This window comes from Triticum aestivum, chromosome 4A, assembly GCF_018294505.1.
Source record: "Triticum aestivum cultivar Chinese Spring chromosome 4A, IWGSC CS RefSeq v2.1, whole genome shotgun sequence".
NCBI lineage: Eukaryota > Viridiplantae > Streptophyta > Magnoliopsida > Poales > Poaceae > Triticum > Triticum aestivum.
This window is the reverse complement of record NC_057803.1, coordinates 557,683,287-557,700,127: the sequence shown is the minus strand read 5'-3', so window position 1 is coordinate 557,700,127 and position 16,841 is coordinate 557,683,287. Positions and strand designations below refer to the sequence as shown.

At 49.0% G+C, this 16,841-nt stretch overlaps 3 protein-coding genes across 3 annotated transcripts; 2 read left to right on the top strand and 1 right to left on the bottom strand.

The window, feature by feature from the left end:
• Positions 1-6,744: 6,744 nt before the first annotated feature.
• On the top strand, positions 6,745-8,026 carry LOC123086944 (syntaxin-related protein KNOLLE). Its single transcript, XM_044508811.1, has one exon. It carries the CDS (start codon positions 6,887-6,889, stop codon positions 7,835-7,837), a length of 951 nt encoding a protein of 316 aa, XP_044364746.1. The 5' UTR covers positions 6,745-6,886; the 3' UTR covers positions 7,838-8,026.
• Positions 8,027-11,876: 3,850 nt separating this feature from the next.
• LOC123086947 (ATP synthase delta chain, chloroplastic) lies at positions 11,877-13,127 on the top strand. The gene has a single exon (XM_044508814.1). It carries the CDS (start codon positions 12,143-12,145, stop codon positions 12,791-12,793), a length of 651 nt encoding a protein of 216 aa, XP_044364749.1. The 5' UTR covers positions 11,877-12,142; the 3' UTR covers positions 12,794-13,127.
• Positions 13,128-13,270: 143 nt separating this feature from the next.
• Positions 13,271-14,752, bottom strand: LOC123086946 (GEM-like protein 1). The gene is made up of 4 exons (XM_044508813.1): positions 14,283-14,752; positions 14,079-14,168; positions 13,726-14,006; positions 13,271-13,644 (listed from the first exon to the last, which is right to left on the bottom strand). The coding sequence occupies exons 1-4, from the start codon at positions 14,449-14,451 to the stop codon at positions 13,468-13,470; spliced, it is 717 nt and encodes a 238-aa protein (XP_044364748.1). The 5' UTR covers positions 14,452-14,752; the 3' UTR covers positions 13,271-13,467.
• Between the last annotated feature and the right edge of the window lie 2,089 nt (positions 14,753-16,841).

Sequence of the window (16,841 nt, the reverse complement as noted above, 5' to 3'; positions counted from 1 at the left end):
AATCGATTTGGCAACGGATTCTAGATCAAACCATTGTTGCATTAACACCTCATCAAAATTCCTTCTAAAGGAAATCTTTAAAATATCTCCATCCCAGGTATCTGCAATGGTTTTGTTTTTATCATTAACTATACAATACAAATCCCAGAACTGGGTGGCAAGTGGAGAGTTACCGAACCAAATATCCTTCCAAAACCTAACAGATCTACCATTCCCAACAGACCATTTGTATCCCAGTTTAACTGCTTTCATAGCCCACATCACCCCTTTCCAAAATTGTGATGGGTGAGGGTCATTACAGCAAAGGATATTAGGTCTCTTGGTATTATATTTGGAGTCCATAATGTTGGGGAATGTAGCAGAAATTCAAAAATTTCCTACGTGTCACCAAGATCTATCTATGGAGAAACCAGCAACGAGGGGAGGGAGAGTGCATCTACATACCCTTGTAGATCGCTAAGCGGAAGCGTTCAAGTGAACGGGGTTGATGCAGTCGTACTCGTCGTGATCCAAATCACCGATGATCCTAGTGTCGAACGGACGGCACCTCCGCGTTCAACACACGTACAGCCCGACGATGTCTCCCACGCCTTGATCCAGCAAGGAGAGAGGGAGAGGTTGAGGAAGACTCCATCCAGCAGCAGCACAACGGCGTGGTGGTGGTGAAGGAGTGTGGCAATCCTGTAGGGCTTCGCCAAGCACCACAGGATATGAGGAGAAAGAGAGGGAGGGCTGCACCAACGAGAGAGATCAAATCGCGTGTTATGGGCAGCCCCTAGGCCTCACTATATATAGGGGAGAGGGGGGAGGGTGCGCCCCCTCTAGGGTTCCCACCCCTAGGGGGGCGGCAGCCCTAGATGGGAAAGGGGAGGCGGCCAAGAGGGGAGGGGGAGAGGGAGGCGCACCAGGATGGGCCCTAAGGCCCATACCCCTTTAGGGTTTGCCCCCTTTCCACCTCTTAGGCGCCTTGGGCCCTTGTGGGGGGGCGCACCAGCCCACCTGGGGCTGGTCCCCTCCCACACTTAGCCCACGCAAGCCTCCGGGGTTGGTGGCCCCACTTGGTGGACCCCCGGGACCCTCCCGGTGGTCCCGGTACATTACCGATAAACCCCGAAACCTTTCCGGTGACCAAAACAGGACTTCCCATATATAAATCTTTACCTCCGGACCATTCCAGAACTCCTCGTGACGTCCGGGATCTCATCCGGGACTCCGAACAACATTCGGTAACCACATACAAACTTCCTTTATAACCCTAGCGTCATCGAACCTTAAGTGTGTAGACCCTACGGGTTCGGGAGACATGCAGACATGACCGAGACGTTCTCCGGTCAATAACCAACAGCGGGATCTGGATACCCATGTTGGCTCCCACATGTTCCACGATGATCTCATCGGATGAACCACGATGTTAAGGACTTAATCAATCCCGTATACAATTCCCTTTGTCTAGCGGTATTGTACTTGCCCGAGATTCGATCGTCGGTATCCCTATACCTTGTTCAATCTTGTTACCGGCAAGTCTCTTTACTCGTTCCGTAACACATCATCCCGTGATCAACTCCTTGATCACATTGTGCACATTATGATGATGTCCTACCGACTGGGCCCAGAGATACCTCTCCGCTTACACGGAGTGACAAATCCCAGTCTCAATTCGTGCCAACCCAACAGATACTTTCGGAGATACCTGTAGTGCACCTTTATAGTCACCCAGTTACGTTGTGACGTTTGGTACACCCAAAGCATTCCTACGGTATCCGGGAGTTGCACAATCTCATGGTCTAAGGAAATGATACTTGACATTAGAAAAGCTTTAGCATACAAACTACACGATCTTTGTGCTAGGCTTAGGATTGGGTCTTGTCCATCACATCATTCTCCTAATGATGTGATCCCGTTATCAATGACATCCAATGTCCATGGTCAGGAAACCGTAACCATCTATTGATCAACGAGCCAGTCAACTAGAGGCTTGCTAGGGACATTGTGTTGTCTATGTATCCACACATGTATCTGAGTTTCCTATCAATACAATTCTAGCATGGATAATAAACGATTATCATGAACAAGGAAATATAATAATAATCAATTTATTGTTGCCAATAGGACATATTTCCAACACATAACTCTCTTCCAAAGAGAACCTTCACTAAAAATATATCTCTTAATCCAAGACCATATTAAGCACAGGTTTAAATCCTGTAAATTCGGGATTCCCATGCCCCCAAATTCTTTTCTCATACACACAGATTGCCAGTTAGCTAAGTGAATTATATGATTCCCTTCCTCATCACTCCAGAGGCAATTAGCTAGTTGAGAGTTGACCAAATTAATTGCCCATTTAGGGAATTTAAAAAAGGATAGCATGTAAATAGGGATGCTGGCTAGGCAGGTTTTCACTAAAGTAACTCTGCCTAATAGTGAAAGTAATTTACCCCTCCAGCTAGCCATCCTAGCTAGCAGAGCATCAACAAGGGGTTGTAAATCTTCTCTCCTAAGTTTATCAAAATGTAAGGGAACCCCCAAATATTTGATAGGGAATTTCCCTTTAATACAATTGAATACCTTTTTCTTGATTGCCCGTTAGCCAAAGTTCTTTGGCGGACAGCCCACATTGCTTTCAATATCACTCCACCGAATTCTGTTAACATGTTATTTGGGACATGACTTAATGGGATTGAGCCTGACTTAGCGAGACATATTCGTGTGGGAGTATGCGCTTTGCTGTGGACTATCTGGAATTACAGAAATGATTTGGTTTTTAACAGAACATCACGCTTTCATTTTGTGCAGGTTATCTTTCGAGCCACGGCATTGATTCATTCGTGGTCGCTACTCACTCCGATGGAGGCCAGGGAGCATTTGATTACTGGATCTATCCGCTGGGAGATGGTAGTTCGGGATATCTTCAACCGGTTTGGATGGCGGTCATGTAATAGGATAGTCAATTAGTTTACCTATCTTTCTTTAGCCAGCCGGTTGTGGCGTCCCTTATTTGGCTAGTTTGTCTTTCTAGCCTATTTGGCTCTGAGTGAGATTTTTTTCAGTTGGAGACTTTGAGACCTTGTTGGAACCTTATTTATTTGTTTTAATAAGATGGTCATATGCATCGTTCTGATGCAGAGGCCGGGGTAACCCCTTTTCAAAAAAAAAAAACTAACATGCGATACGCTGATCAGACCAAGAAAGACCCAGGACGCTCGTAGTGCCAAGCCCACCAATCACCTGAAGTTGCAGTGCTCAAAGGAATGTTCATGATTGCATCTGTATCCTGGCTCTCCTAATTGGTGCATTTGGGTAAGTGGCGCTCACACACGGAAGTGTATGCGCCACCCCAACTAAGTTTTCTTTTTTAAATCTTAACGGTGGACTTGCGGTTGTTGATCGTGACCGGTCCACCAACGACCGATGACCATGTAGAGTTGACCGTTGAGTTTCTTTAGAAACGGAGAAATTCTCAAGAAATAAAAATAGTTCAACAAATTTGAAAAGGTTCATGAAATTTGAAAAAAAAATCAAGAATTTTTGGGGAAAATAAAATTTTGAAAAAAGTTCCCAGATTTGGGAAAAGTTCATAAATTTGAAAAAGGTTCAACACTTGGAAGAATTCATATTTGAAAACAGAAATCATAATTTTGTAAGAATTTGAAACGGAAATTCACAAAAGATTTGAAACTAGTTTGTAATTTAAATAAAGTTCACGAAATTTGGAAAAAGCTCACGAATTTGAGAAAAAAATGAAAAAATATAACTAAAAGAGAAAAGAAAATAAGAAAAAGAAATCAAGAAAAGAAAAAAATTGAGAAAATGATTGGAAAAACCCGACATGGTCCGACCCATTTCAATACCAGAGTTGTTAAGATGGTGTGCGCTAGTTAGCAAAATGCACTGTAACCGGCACTTACGGCACCAAACAGGAGTTGGGCGTTGTGGCACCAAAGAGAGCAGCAGGTCGAACATAATCAGTAGCACGCCTGTAGTAGGACGCAGAGTGCAAGAGCTATATATCTCGCTCAACAAGAGATGGTAGCTCATCTTGCTAAAGGATTTTCCACTCCTGTCATTTTCTGGGCTGACCTGTTTTGGTTTGTTTTTTCATCCGCCTCGGATCTCATTCGCTCGATCGCTGTCATGTGCATAGGTTTGGTCTGGTTTTCTTTTGGTTTTCCTCTATTATTTGTTTTTATCTTTTTTCTATTTTCTTTGTTTCTTCACCGGTTTTCTGCTGTTTCTTTCTTGGTGTTCTGTGTTTTTTCTTTCTTCTATTATTTTTATACTTTTTATGGGGTTTACTGGTTTTTTATTCCTTTTTTTGTGTGTGTACTTATCGGGTTTTATAGGTTTATTTGCACATTTTTGTATGCACCAGGAAGAACTTTTATAAACATGTTTAACATTTGTCAAATATGTGATTTTTTTATTTTTTATGTCTACTCTTTTCATAAAAATTGTATACTTTTTGTATACCTTTCGTGTACATATAGGATAACGCTATTTTAAGCTTGAGTGTAGAATAACTTATTCTACACCTCTAGTAATGCTATATACAAAATCTAGTAACTGCACGTATATATTTGAAATATAATTTTATTTTCCTGCTCTTTGAGAACATGCGTTTTGAGGCATGTTTGGATGTTAGACCGATGTGGTTTCATTTATTCACAAATGAAATGGAACGGGGGGGCTCCAAACTCCCCTGATGATCTAAAAAATATTTGAAATATAAGCAAAAGTAGAAAAACATAAAACAATTGTAACAAAGTAAAAAAATAAAAAGCTCTGAAGGCATGTTTCCATGCTAGGCCGGACCAATCGGACGTCTGCCTTCAGTGGGACGTCCTACTATCTTGCTTGAAGCGAGACATAGACGCACCCACATGGAGGCATCTAATAAACTGATTGCTATCTTAACAATTTGAAGTGTACCTAAAATAAAACAATTTGAAGTGGATTTTTCTTGTGCAAAGAATGTCGCAACGAGAGAACAATGTAAAGACTCTAGGAGACTGATAAAATGGATTGTCTTAGATTGTTAACGAAATGGGGTAAATTGCTTTGTTCTCTACATACCAAATTATTACGCTGTTTTCGTTGATAGCTTCGGGCACGAGCAACTTCAACACACCGTTTCATTTTGTTCGTACGCATCTGTTTAGGTCCATGTGAACAAAAAACAAGGTCCAACACACCGACGAAAACAAACAGGTGTTCATTTTGTTGTTCGCTTGGACCCTTTTTCGTATCAAATTTGGGCTGGATTTGCGTCCTCGCGGACACGGAGCGGACGCCCGCATCATCCTTCCCTTGTCCTTCCTTGACCCATCCGCCGGTGGCACACATGCCAACCCCCTCCCAACACCCTCGGCCTCTTCGCCATCGCTACCGCACCCGGCTTCCAATCTATTCACCACTGCCCGAATCCCCACCACCATATGGACCGACGGTCCATCGCTGTCGGATCCAACGATGCCCACTCTGCCATTGTTGTGGCCAGTTCTTACCGCCGACGGAGTAGTACAAGGTCCATGTACCCATGGTTGTCGGCAACCCTCGGCATACCACGACTACCTCTAAGGTCACCGTCGGAGGATGTGGGTTTCAACAGGCCTGCTGCCTTCGTCTTCGTCGATGGCAAAGGACGGGGCAAGTTACCCCCGCAGTAACTCCTCCATGCCCACCGTCGTCGACGTCAGTAAGGCGATTGGCCGTTGCCCGGCCCGGCTGAGGCTCGTCCACGCCCACCGCTGTGTAGTGAGGTAAGGACTCATCACTCCAAAGGATCACCGATCATGTCAAAATGTGTGATTGGACAACTCACATTCAACTTTAAAATAATTTGGTTGACCAAGATGGCTACACCTTTTCTTCCAACTAGTCAAAGTGTACGTGCAATGCACGTTATTTTGAATGGGCGCCTCTGTATATGTGCGTTGCGTCTATATTGTGTTCAAAAAACATGCAATGCACGTTAATTTGAAAGTATATTAAGTACATGCGGATATTAAGTAGGATATCATTTATGTGTTATTATGTGATTAGCACTATATTTGGCATAAAATTAACTACACGCTAAACGCGTTGAGTGCTCGACATTGAAGCAGTCTAAGTCGTTGGATTGACATCATTTGATGGCCAAGATTAACTGGATCTGCCACTTTGGGTCTTTTTATATTTGGCATGAAATTAATTTGATGGCCGACATTGCACGCTAAACTATTTGCTACAATTTTAAATTTATTTGGTTTGTAAACTATATGATTTTCATCTGTTTGTTTAATAATGTGCAATTCGATTCATTTGACATTTTATTGTGAATGATAATTCAAAAGATAAACTAAAAAATCCGCTTCCGTTTGAATCAACGCGTTGGAGTTGGCCTTACCAAGCAGACCGCTTGGTATTTTTGTTAGTCTTGGTTCCAAATCATCGCGTTGCGAAGGTGACGAAGCTCACGTGGCACGGGTCTTCGAGGTCCCGCCGTCTCGTGTTCAGAATCCGATGCTCAAAAGCCACCGTTGCCGTGGCACCATGCATCGATCCGTTGCGCATCTTCTCCCACCACAGCTTCCGTTGCTCGGAAATCAATATCATGCCTAATAAAAATAAAGATAACGAAGAAATCTGGACTCACATAGCCGTTGCGGGATGCCGTCTCCACCCCCCCTCACCAACGGCTCTATTCCCCCCACCGCCCGCTCCACGTTGACCGTTTCGACCATTAAAACCCTCCTCCCCTCTCGCCCTTCTCCCCACACCCCCAAATCCCCCATCTCTCTCCCCCCAAACCGACGCGCACATCTTCGTCCCCGGCCACGGCCCAAACCCTAGAGACCGACAACCGCCGCGCGAGCAGCGAGAGGGAGAGGAGGAGGAGGCCGGCGCCATGAACGACCTCATGACCAAGTCCTTCATGAGCTACGTCGACCTGAAGAAGGCGGCCATGAAGGACCTCGAGGCGGGCGGCGACGAGACCGGGACCGAGCTCACCCAGGCCGGCGGCGGCGGCGCCACCGACGAGCGCCTCAAGGGCTTCTTCAGGGAGGCGGAGGCGGTCCGCGAGGAGATGGCGGCCATCCGCGACGCGCTCGCCCGCCTGCACGCCGCCAACGAGGAGGGCAAGTCGCTGCACCAGCCCGACGCGCTGCGCGCCATGCGCGTCCGCGTCAACGCCGACATCGTCGCCGTGCTCGGCCGCGCGCGCGGGATCCAGCGCGCGCTCGCGGACATGGACCTCGCCAACGCCGCGCAGCGCAGGCTCTCCGCGGGCTGCCAGGAGGGCACCACCCTCGACCGCACCCGCACCTCCGTCACCGCGGGCCTCCGGAAGAAGCTCAAGGACATCATGCTCGACTTCCAGGCGCTGCGCCAGCGGATGATGTCCGAGTACAAGGACACCGTCGAGCGCCGCTACTACACGCTCACCGGGGAGGTCCCCGAGGACGAGGTCATCGAGCGCATCATCTCCGAGGGCCGCGGCGAGGAGATCATGAGCGCCGCCGTCGCCGAGCACGGCAAGGGCGCCGTGCTCGCCGCGCTCAACGAGATCCAGGACCGCCACGACGCCGCCAGGGAGGTGGAGCGCAGCCTCCTCGAGCTCCACCAGGTGTTCCTTGACATGGCCGTCGTCGTACAGTCGCAGGGGGACAAGCTTCAGAACATCGAGCACCACGTGAGCAACGCCAGGGACTACGTCCACTCCGGCAACAAGGAGCTCGGCAAGGCCCGCGAGCACCAGCGCGGCAGCCGCAAGTGCCTCTGCATCGGCATCATCCTGCTGCTGCTCCTCATCCTCATCGTCATCGTCCCCATCGCCACCAGCCTCAGGAGGTCCTGAGCAGCCACACCACACCGGAGTTTGTGACGATGATCATCTGGACACCTGCATTTGTGTCTAATATGCTGTTTCGATTTCGTATTCTACTGCTTCATTCGTTGATTTCTGCTCCCCCCGAATTGTCTCTGTATCGTCAGGATTTAGCTGATGATGAATAGTACACCGTATATCTGTTCAGTTAATTTGCAACCCTGAAAAATCTGCTGATTGATTCTGTGCATGAGATGAGCTTTGGTGCATGGATTTGTTGCTGTTGCAGTAGTCTGCAGATTTATTGTGCTTGCAGTTGGGGCCTGAGCGCCCTGATCACTGTACACAAGATAGGCAAGCAGGGTTTATTTGTGGCTTCCTATCACCATTTTCATCTTTTCTCATTTGATGATTCAATTGCGGAAAGGAGTCCCAACGATATTATTATAGAACTTGTTAATGTGGTTCTTGTACTAAACCATGGCTACGTGTCCTCCATGTCATAGCTTGCTGCTGGGGCAGAAGCAGAGACAACAGGGCCAACAGAGATGCGATTCAGTCCAGTACCAATATTTCGTTTTGTTGATATCCGTATACTATCCAGATTTCTTTGTAGGCTGCTTTATTTTTATTTATTTTGTGGGGAGAATGGCTGCTTTCTTATTCTCAGTTCATTTGTCACTTCGGTATCTGAATTTTTAGTCCTGTTTTCAGTAATATTACGAGTAAGAATATATACGGCCAACAACTGATTATATGGTGATTATATGGGAAGTTCTCTTTGGTGATCAACAACTGATTATATGGGAAGTTCTCTTTGGTGATCACGATGTGTTCGTACATATGGTTGAAAGGATGACATTGATAGTGTTGCTACCAATGCATCTGTTGAGGCAACAGCTGTCAATTAAATACAACTTGGTTTCGGTGTCGATGTAGTATTACATGGGGAAGTGAGAAGCTAATGTTCTTACAGTTAACAGAAAGTTGTCCTGGTTGATCTGCTTTCTTTTGGAAGATCATGCTGTCTATGATTTGTGCTGTCTTCCCATATTGTATTCTACTACTTCGTTTGTTAATTTTGTGCCCGGATGTCTCTGTATCGTCAGGATTTAGCCGATGACGAATAGTAGTAAACCGTATATCTGTTCAGTTAATCTGTATGGAATTAATCCCCAACAAGGAATGCAGTGTGCACTTAAATATCATCAGCTCACAAGGAAGCCTGATCGAATAGCACCAACTAAAATCCTTAGAAATTACTCCCTCCGTCCCAAAATGTATAGTGTCAAAAATGGTTTTACATTTTGGGACGGAGGGAGTATCTGCTTACTATGAAGATCTTTTGGCAGTTGTGTATCTGAATTTTTAGTTATTTTTCTGTAATCTAGTAAGAACAGATATTGTCTATCAAGAATCTGAAATTTTATCTCATTTGCGTCTGTTGTTTCGATTTTGTATTCTAGTAATTCGTTCCTTGATTTCGTCCGAATGTCTCTGTATCGTCAGGATTTAGCTAACGATGAATAGTACACGTTCAGTTAATTTGCAGCCCTGAAAAACTGCTGATTCTATGCATAAGATGGGATTTGGTGCATCCAGAGAGATTCGGTGCATGGATCTGTTGCTGTTGCAGCAGCCTGCAGATCTGTTGTGTTTGCTACTGGGTCCGAAGTGCCCTGTGGTGTTAAATTCAGAACAGAAGTGCATGATCACTGTACCACACCCACCTGGCTTGGCACAAGATAGGCAAGCAGGGTTTGTTTGTGGCTTGGCTTCGTATCATCATTTTCTGCTTTTCTTCTTTGATGATCCAATTCATTTTGAATAACTGTTTATTACATCTGCAGAAACTAGTCACAAGGATATTATTACAAGGATTTGTTATATAGTCTTAATGTGGTGCTTGTACCAAGCCATTGCTATGTGTCCTCCATGCCACAGTTTGCTGGTGGGGCAGAAGCATAGACAACAGGAAGAACAGAGGTGAGCCAAGATTCAATGAACTTACCTCTCTGAAGTGGATTTAGTCTGATCCCGTTATTTCTTTTGATTGCGCCATACGTATATTTAACAACTGAACTGACTTGCTGAAGTTGAGTATCCACATTTGTTTGTAGAATTGCTGCTTTATTATTCTCACTGTTTTTTTAAGGAACGGAGGTAATTTGTGGATGATTGATTAGCACCAACTAAGTTTCCTTAGATGATTGCACCTTAGAAAGAGGTATCTGCTTAATATGAAGATCATTTGTCAGTTCTGTATCTGTAATATTACAAGAATGGATATTGGCTATCAAGGGTCTCAACTTTTATCTCATTTATTGAATGCAGACGCAGCATCTTCACTTATTTCCTTGCAGATTCCTGTTAAGGAAGCAAAGGTAACCCTGTATCCTGGTATACAGATAGAATGAAAATATAATGCAGTATTTGACTACCAATGAAACACATAGAATTAGTTGTTGAACACGAATGATATGGGAAGTTCTCCTTAAGGGATCACGATGTTTTCCTACTTAATCTGCTTGAAGGGATGGCGTTGATAGTGTTGCTACCAATACTGCTGTTTTATTTTTTTGAGACTACCAATGCTGTTGTTGTCAATTAATTCCAACTCACATTTGTTGAGGGGGTGCTACAACTTAATTAGGTGTCAATGGTCAGTGCGAGTTTAATACCATATGAGGAAGTGAAGTAATGTTCTTACAGGTTACCGCAAGTGCTCTGATGGGCCGCAGTTTGTCCTTGTTGGTCTGCTTTCGTTTTGGAAAATCATCATGTAAGATTTGTGCTGTCCTATCAAAGTAAAAAAAAATCAAGAAAGACGCGAGGTAAAAATAGATTCAGTATTCATTATGCACAATCTTATGTGTATTTCCTACTTCTTTGAAATCTAACAACCTCCTTGTCCACAAAATGGTCAATAAATCCAGAGTCCCTCTGCCAAGAGGTGCAAACTGTTGGTAGGATATAAGATGATTGCACCTAGAAAGTAGTATCTGATTAATATGAAGATCATATGTCAGTTCTATGCCTGAATTTTTAGTACTATTTTCTGTGTCTGAATTTTACAAGTAGAGAACTGATAGTGGCCATCACGAACCTCAACTTTTATCTCATGTATGCTCAAATGCTGTAAAGTGTAACCTGCATCTTCACTTCTTTTTTCTCGACTTGCATCTTCACTTATTTAACACATAGAATCAGCCAGTCAGGTGTTGAACAAAGACTATATGGGATGGTCTTTGGCGATCGATCACCATGTTGGTCCTGCTTATGATTGAACGGATCACGGTTAGTGTTGCTACAAGTGCTGCCGATGAGGTAACAGTTGTACAACTGGGTTTTTTTTTTTGCGGAAATTTCAAATCAACTTCCGTGTGATGTTTACTGCGGGTTTAGCACCACATGGGGGAGTGCAGCTAATGTTGTTCGGCAGGTTAATTTACAGCAAGTAGTCCAGCCAGCCCTAGCTCTGGTTTTGTGGAGACCAGTATCTAGGCACCCCGACGATCCCAGAGCCGTCCGTCCGCTTGGATCCGTGGCGGCACAGCAGGCGTGCATCGCCGAAAAAGGCCAAGCAGCACATGACATTCACTTGATCTTGCTCACCAACTCACCATAGTTTTGTTTTTTTTCTCCTGTCAGTTCATCACAGCTCAAGCACAGCAAAGGCAGCACTGCTAGCACAAATGCACAACGCATGTGTCATGTCTGGGAGTTGTTGTGTGAAACAGCACACACGACGCGAAATGTCTGTAGGACACGCATGAAATCGCTGGGTTCGGTTCTGCCACCGGTGGAGTGGCGCTTTGCTCGCCGCGGCACGGCAGCCACGGTAAAAAGCCTTTTTGTCTTCCAAAGAGAGAGAAGCACAGCACGGCGGTCCAGCAACGGCTCTGAGCCGTCGCCAGCAGCACGGCATGTGGTAAGCCACAAAAAATATAGTGAATAATCGCGCCGCGCCGAGAAAAACGTGACGGGCGCGCGCGAGGACGCGGGGGCCACATGACCAGCGCACACGGGATTGGGCGCGGATTCCTCCGGATGGGGCGTGTGCGGCTGCCGGGGCCGCATCGTGTTCACGCCGAATTCCCTCCCTCGCCCTCCCTCCCCTACCTCGGCCTCACCTTATCTCCTCCCAGCTGTGGCCACCAGCAGCAGCTAGCTCCTATCAGTATCAGTATCAGTATCAGTATCAGTATCACCACCGCAGCCCCCTGCTCCGGCATCGCGCCCGGCACTCCCCGCTTCAAAACCCCGATTCTTGTTGGCTTCTCTCGTCGCCCGACCGACCCCCAGTAGGCAGTAGCCACCCACCCAGCCGCGGCAATGAACATCTTGAACCAGCCCATCGGCCCCGGCGGCGCCCACGCGGTGGCCTTCCCGGCCGGCGCCGCCGCCAAGGACGGCATGCCGGCGTCGCTGCGCTTCGACGTCGGCCCCAGCACCGCCCACCGCGCCCCAAGGCGGCAGGCGCAGACGCTGCTTCGGGCCAGCAGCAGTAGCTACGTCGGCGCCGGGCACGCGGACGAGGCCGCCCTCCAGAGCGCGGCGGAGCAGCAGAAGGGGGCCGTGGTGCCGCCGTTCCAGCCGGTGACGCTCAACTTCCTGCGCTCGCTGCTGGACAGGGAAAGCATGACGTCCATCGCGGAGGAGGGCGGCGAGGGCGCGGGCGTGGCCGCCGCCGCGCCCCCGCTGCACGCGCTGCGCGTGGTGGTGTCCTCCGCCGTGGCGCTCGACGCGCGCCAGACCGAGCTCATCGCGCGCAAGATGCGCCGGATCACCGGCTTCGTCAACCTCGCCATCGAGAACGTGGTGGAGCCGTCGCTCATCGCCGGCTTCGTCGTCTGCTACGGCCTCGACGACTCGCACACCATCGACCTCAGCGTCCGGGGCCGCCTCGCCGCGCTCAAGAACCGCGTCGACTCCTCCGACCTCGACGACCGCCTGCACCCGCGGACGCCCGCGCCGCTCCATTGATCCACCCGTCAATTATACCCATATAGTTCCACACACAACACATACCGCGCGCACCACCACTTCGCCGTGCTTGCCGCGAGTTCATTCACGTCGTCCGCCATATCTCCATGCCATGCATGATGAACTCTATACAGACTAAGATGGATCGACTGCAAGTTCGTCGCCGACGACAACAGTTTTGCTATGTAACGTTGTTGTAAATTGTGAGGCACTTGACTAGCTTCTGCTATTATGTTTGTACCAAGTGTACTGTAATACTGCCATGGTACTGTACAAGCTGCAGATTGTAATTGTATGCGAGGTTCAGGGTTACATACTCTGTAATCCCAGAGCAGAAGGCTGGTGTGAGAAACCTACTGCTCCCTCCGATCCATACTAAAAGTTGCGCTAAATTTGCGACCATTAATATGGATTGGAGGGAGCCGGCAACGAATTCGAGTATGAAATAGCTGGTAACACTTTCTCGGTGCGAAGTGGTTGGTGATACGTACCGACGGCAGGCAACGGAGCTTTATTGGTGTCTTATAATTATTCCAGAGCAAGAACTGCTGATGGGGCGAGTTGCGGTACAGGAAAGAAGAGTACAAACACTGATCAGTCACTGACAGGACAGTGCCACTGCCGGAGAACCGGAGCTTATAGCAGCGGCGATGGTGCAGACGGCGGGAGATCGGTCAGGGACGGCGCTGCAGGGCGTCGGAGAGGTGCTTGAGCGCCTTGTCGTAGGAGACGAAGCCCATGAACCAGAACTCGTGGCTGTCGGTGGTGGCCACCTGGATGTACCGCTCCGACGGCCTCCACATGCTGGCCGACGGGCTCACCGTCCTCACCTGGTTCAGCGGAAGCACCACCTGCAGCGCAGCCGGTGAATGAGAGAGATTGTTGAGAGTGCCAAGTGAACTGAAGCTGATGAGAGAAGGGAGGATGCTTGCCTTGTAGTACATGGGCTCGGGCGGCTGGGTGGGGGAGGGGGCGTGGTAGGAGACGGGCGAGTCGCTGCAGAAGGCGAGGCGGGCGGTGGAGAGGTAGAGCGTGCCGATGACGGGGCCGGAGGAGGTGGAGAGGTAGCAGGCGTAGGCCTTGCGGAGCTGCTCCCCCGGCACGCCGCCGAACACCTGGTGGAACACCCGCTCGTGCCCGCCCTCCGCGTACACCTTGGTCCCCTGCGCCAGCCGCGCCACCGCCGCGTCCGCCATGTTCGGCGCCGTCCGGACTGCGCCAGGGCAAAACGTGCGGTGTCAGTGCGCGTGCATCATGATCCGAAGCAGGGATGAGTAATACTCACGGTGGTTCCAGATGTTGCCGGTGGTGTCGGCGGCCTTGCGGGTGCCGTCCTCCAGCAGCTTCCCGTACCGCCCCAGCGCCTTCATGATGGCTGCACTTGCAAGGCGGCGCCAGAGCACGCCGACGTCAGGATCGACGGACACACGAGAGTACAGAGCAGTATTGAGGAATCGAACGAGACGAGGGGTGTAGGACGGTTACGCACACTGGCAGGTGGACGGGGACGCGCTGGCCGGGGTGACTTGCACGTAGGGGTTGCCGGCGCCGTTGCTGGCCGCCGTGACGGCGACGGCCGTGGACTGCGGGCGCGCGGCCTGGCCGCCGTGCGTCGGGTACCCCGCCGGCGCCGGCGCGGGAGCCTGCATCGACGCCATGGCACGCGATGAGTTTAGTCTGGTTCTGCAATGAAACGGGCTGGAGCTCTGCCTTATGCGGATTGGCGACGGATGAGGAGGAATGATGCGGTGCGGTGGGCGGCGGGCGGTGGCGGGGGAGAATCAATCGGAGGTAGTGGCGATGGGGCGAAGGTTCTCTGGGCCTGGCGGCTGGCGCGTTTACTTTTTGTAAGGATCGGGGGAAAGGGGAAAGCGAGGAGTGCGGTGCGGTGCAGCTGATCGAGATACAGTACGCCAGCAGACATGTGGTATATCTGGGATCTCCGCGTGCGACTGCCCCTCGTGCGCCATGCCGTGCCGTGCCTTCGCAACAAAGGAAAAGAACGGCCATGGCGGCCCGACTGAACGTGCAGCACTGGATCATGGTGAACGCCATACGGAATCCGGTTCCATTTTAGAGGGCACATATTCTAGGTTCGGCTCTGAAAGCGATAAGGGCCCAAGTCTCTACTTCTAATGGAGCAGTTGATAGTCTCCGCCGGTCAATTTTCGTCCCACCATTTTCGTTTGGTTTTTTTCGTAGGTTAACCTTCGTAGATTTTTTTTCGTCGTTTTTTTCATCTGGTTTATTTTTGTCTCACCTTTCATTATTATATCCTCACGGTAATTTTTTTCACTCTCTCATTAAAAACTTTCTTAACATTTGCAAACTTTCCTAACCATGCATGTCACAAACGAGCAGGTATTGATATCACGTTACAAACAATAAAACCCATTTTCATGGAAATCAATTCAAATCCTAATTTCCTAACACATTGATTCTTACCTTTTCTAATCTCTACTCAGTTGGTAGGCATGTCACAAACGGGCAGGTATTGATATCACGTTATAAACAATAAAACCTATTTTTATGGAAATCAATTCAAATCCTAACTTTCCTAACACGTTGATTCTTACCTTTTCTGATCTCTACTCAGTTGGTAGGTGGTATCTTCGCTTCCTACTTCCAAACCTCGATCGCACAATCCCCGAGGATTCCCCACGATTCTGCACACACAAAAGAAACAAGCAAGAAAAACCAGCGTGACTGAAACCTACGAACCTATGTCCCTCTTCCTCCCCAGCCGCGAAGCGAAGCCGGTCGGCCGCCACCCATCGCGTGCGCCTAGGGTTCTCGATGGAGCCTGCGGCCTCCATGTCGTCGGCGAATAGGCGAAGGGCGGCCTCAGAGGCCCTGGAGTTGCAGCTACGGCAGAGGACGCTCGAGACCATGCTGGAGCAGTGCGGTTATCGAGACAATGTTCAGGAGTGCGAGGACGGGAATCCGGGCTAGGGGCGGACGGCTGGGCGGCGACATCAGCGACGGGGAGGGGCCACCCCCAGCGCCGGGGTTGGCGTATCCGAGGACAGTCCATGGTGGCTGCGGCGAGGGTGGGCTCATATCCCGTTCATGGAGCTCTCCCGGCACCGCCGCCCCGTTTCCCATCTCTTCCCGATCCGGCGCCGCACCATCGTCTCCTATCTCTCCCTGAAGTCACGATACTGGTGGTTGCCAGGGGCTCGATCCAATGAAACGCATGATGGTCGGACACTCCAGTGCGGATGCTTGCAAGGGCGTGCTGGCCCTCGCTTGGAAGGGGATGAGACCGTCAAGAAGTTAACTTGGTTGGCGAGAGACCAGGCGCAAGATGTGGTGGAGTGGAGACGACGGAGGTTATGGTTGGTGTGGAGATCACGTGCCAGCTGCTGGGAGGATCACGACGATGGCCTGTGTGTGTTCCAGGCATTGGGCTGGGTAGCAATGCAGGATGGCTATGCGACTTCCATGACGATGCAGACGGAACAACCAACGTTAGCATGGCCTTGGTTGGCTTGGGAAGGCTTCAAAAACTGTATATTGGTTTCATCTTGCTTTTTTTCTCTTTCACAAGTACATGTTCACTGATTCTATTTTTTAGTTGATGTTCTTTTGGTTTTAATGATGCATAAGGGTGTGATAAAAATGATTAGAAGTAATATACACTAACGTTAGGTTTAGCATTGGGGGTAACTTGGTAAGTAGTAACATTTTGTGGGTTCAAGCCATGCACCAGCAGAAGGATGCCATGCTGAGGAGTGTCGGATGTGGCCGGACCTCCAGTTTTCAAGGAAGATGGCGGGCGAGCCTCCACATCAGGGAAGAGATGAGGGGCTCCGGGGCACTTGCCAATGAAGCTTCTCTTTGTAGTTTCTGTGTGCCAAGTTTCAATGGTCGGTCTGTATATTTTTTTGAAAGCAGTTTGTGAATTCTGAACCTATTTGACTAATACTGAAGCCATCTCTTGTTTTCACTCCTTCTGAACCTAGCAAAATGACCTGCTTGGGCCGAACGAGGACATGGACATGGTGGTGGATATAAGAAGCATGGCAAACATTCAGCTACAGAGGAA

Bases quoted from the DNA above. Each gene is read 5' to 3' on its own strand.
- LOC123086944 (XM_044508811.1), top strand. From the start codon at position 6,887: ATGAACGACCTCATGACCAAGTCCTTCATGAGCTACGTCGACCTGAAG.
- LOC123086947 (XM_044508814.1), top strand. From the start codon at position 12,143: ATGAACATCTTGAACCAGCCCATCGGCCCCGGCGGCGCCCACGCGGTG.
- LOC123086946 (XM_044508813.1), bottom strand. From the start codon at position 14,451: ATGGCGTCGATGCAGGCTCCCGCGCCGGCGCCGGCGGGGTACCCGACG. The intron at 14,169-14,282 runs GTGCGTAACCGT...TTGCAAGTGCAG, and splicing joins GTCCCCGTCCACCTGCCAGT to CCATCATGAAGGCGCTGGGG. The intron at 13,645-13,725 runs GCAAGCATCCTC...GCTGCGCTGCAG, and splicing joins CCGAGCCCATGTACTACAAG to GTGGTGCTTCCGCTGAACCA.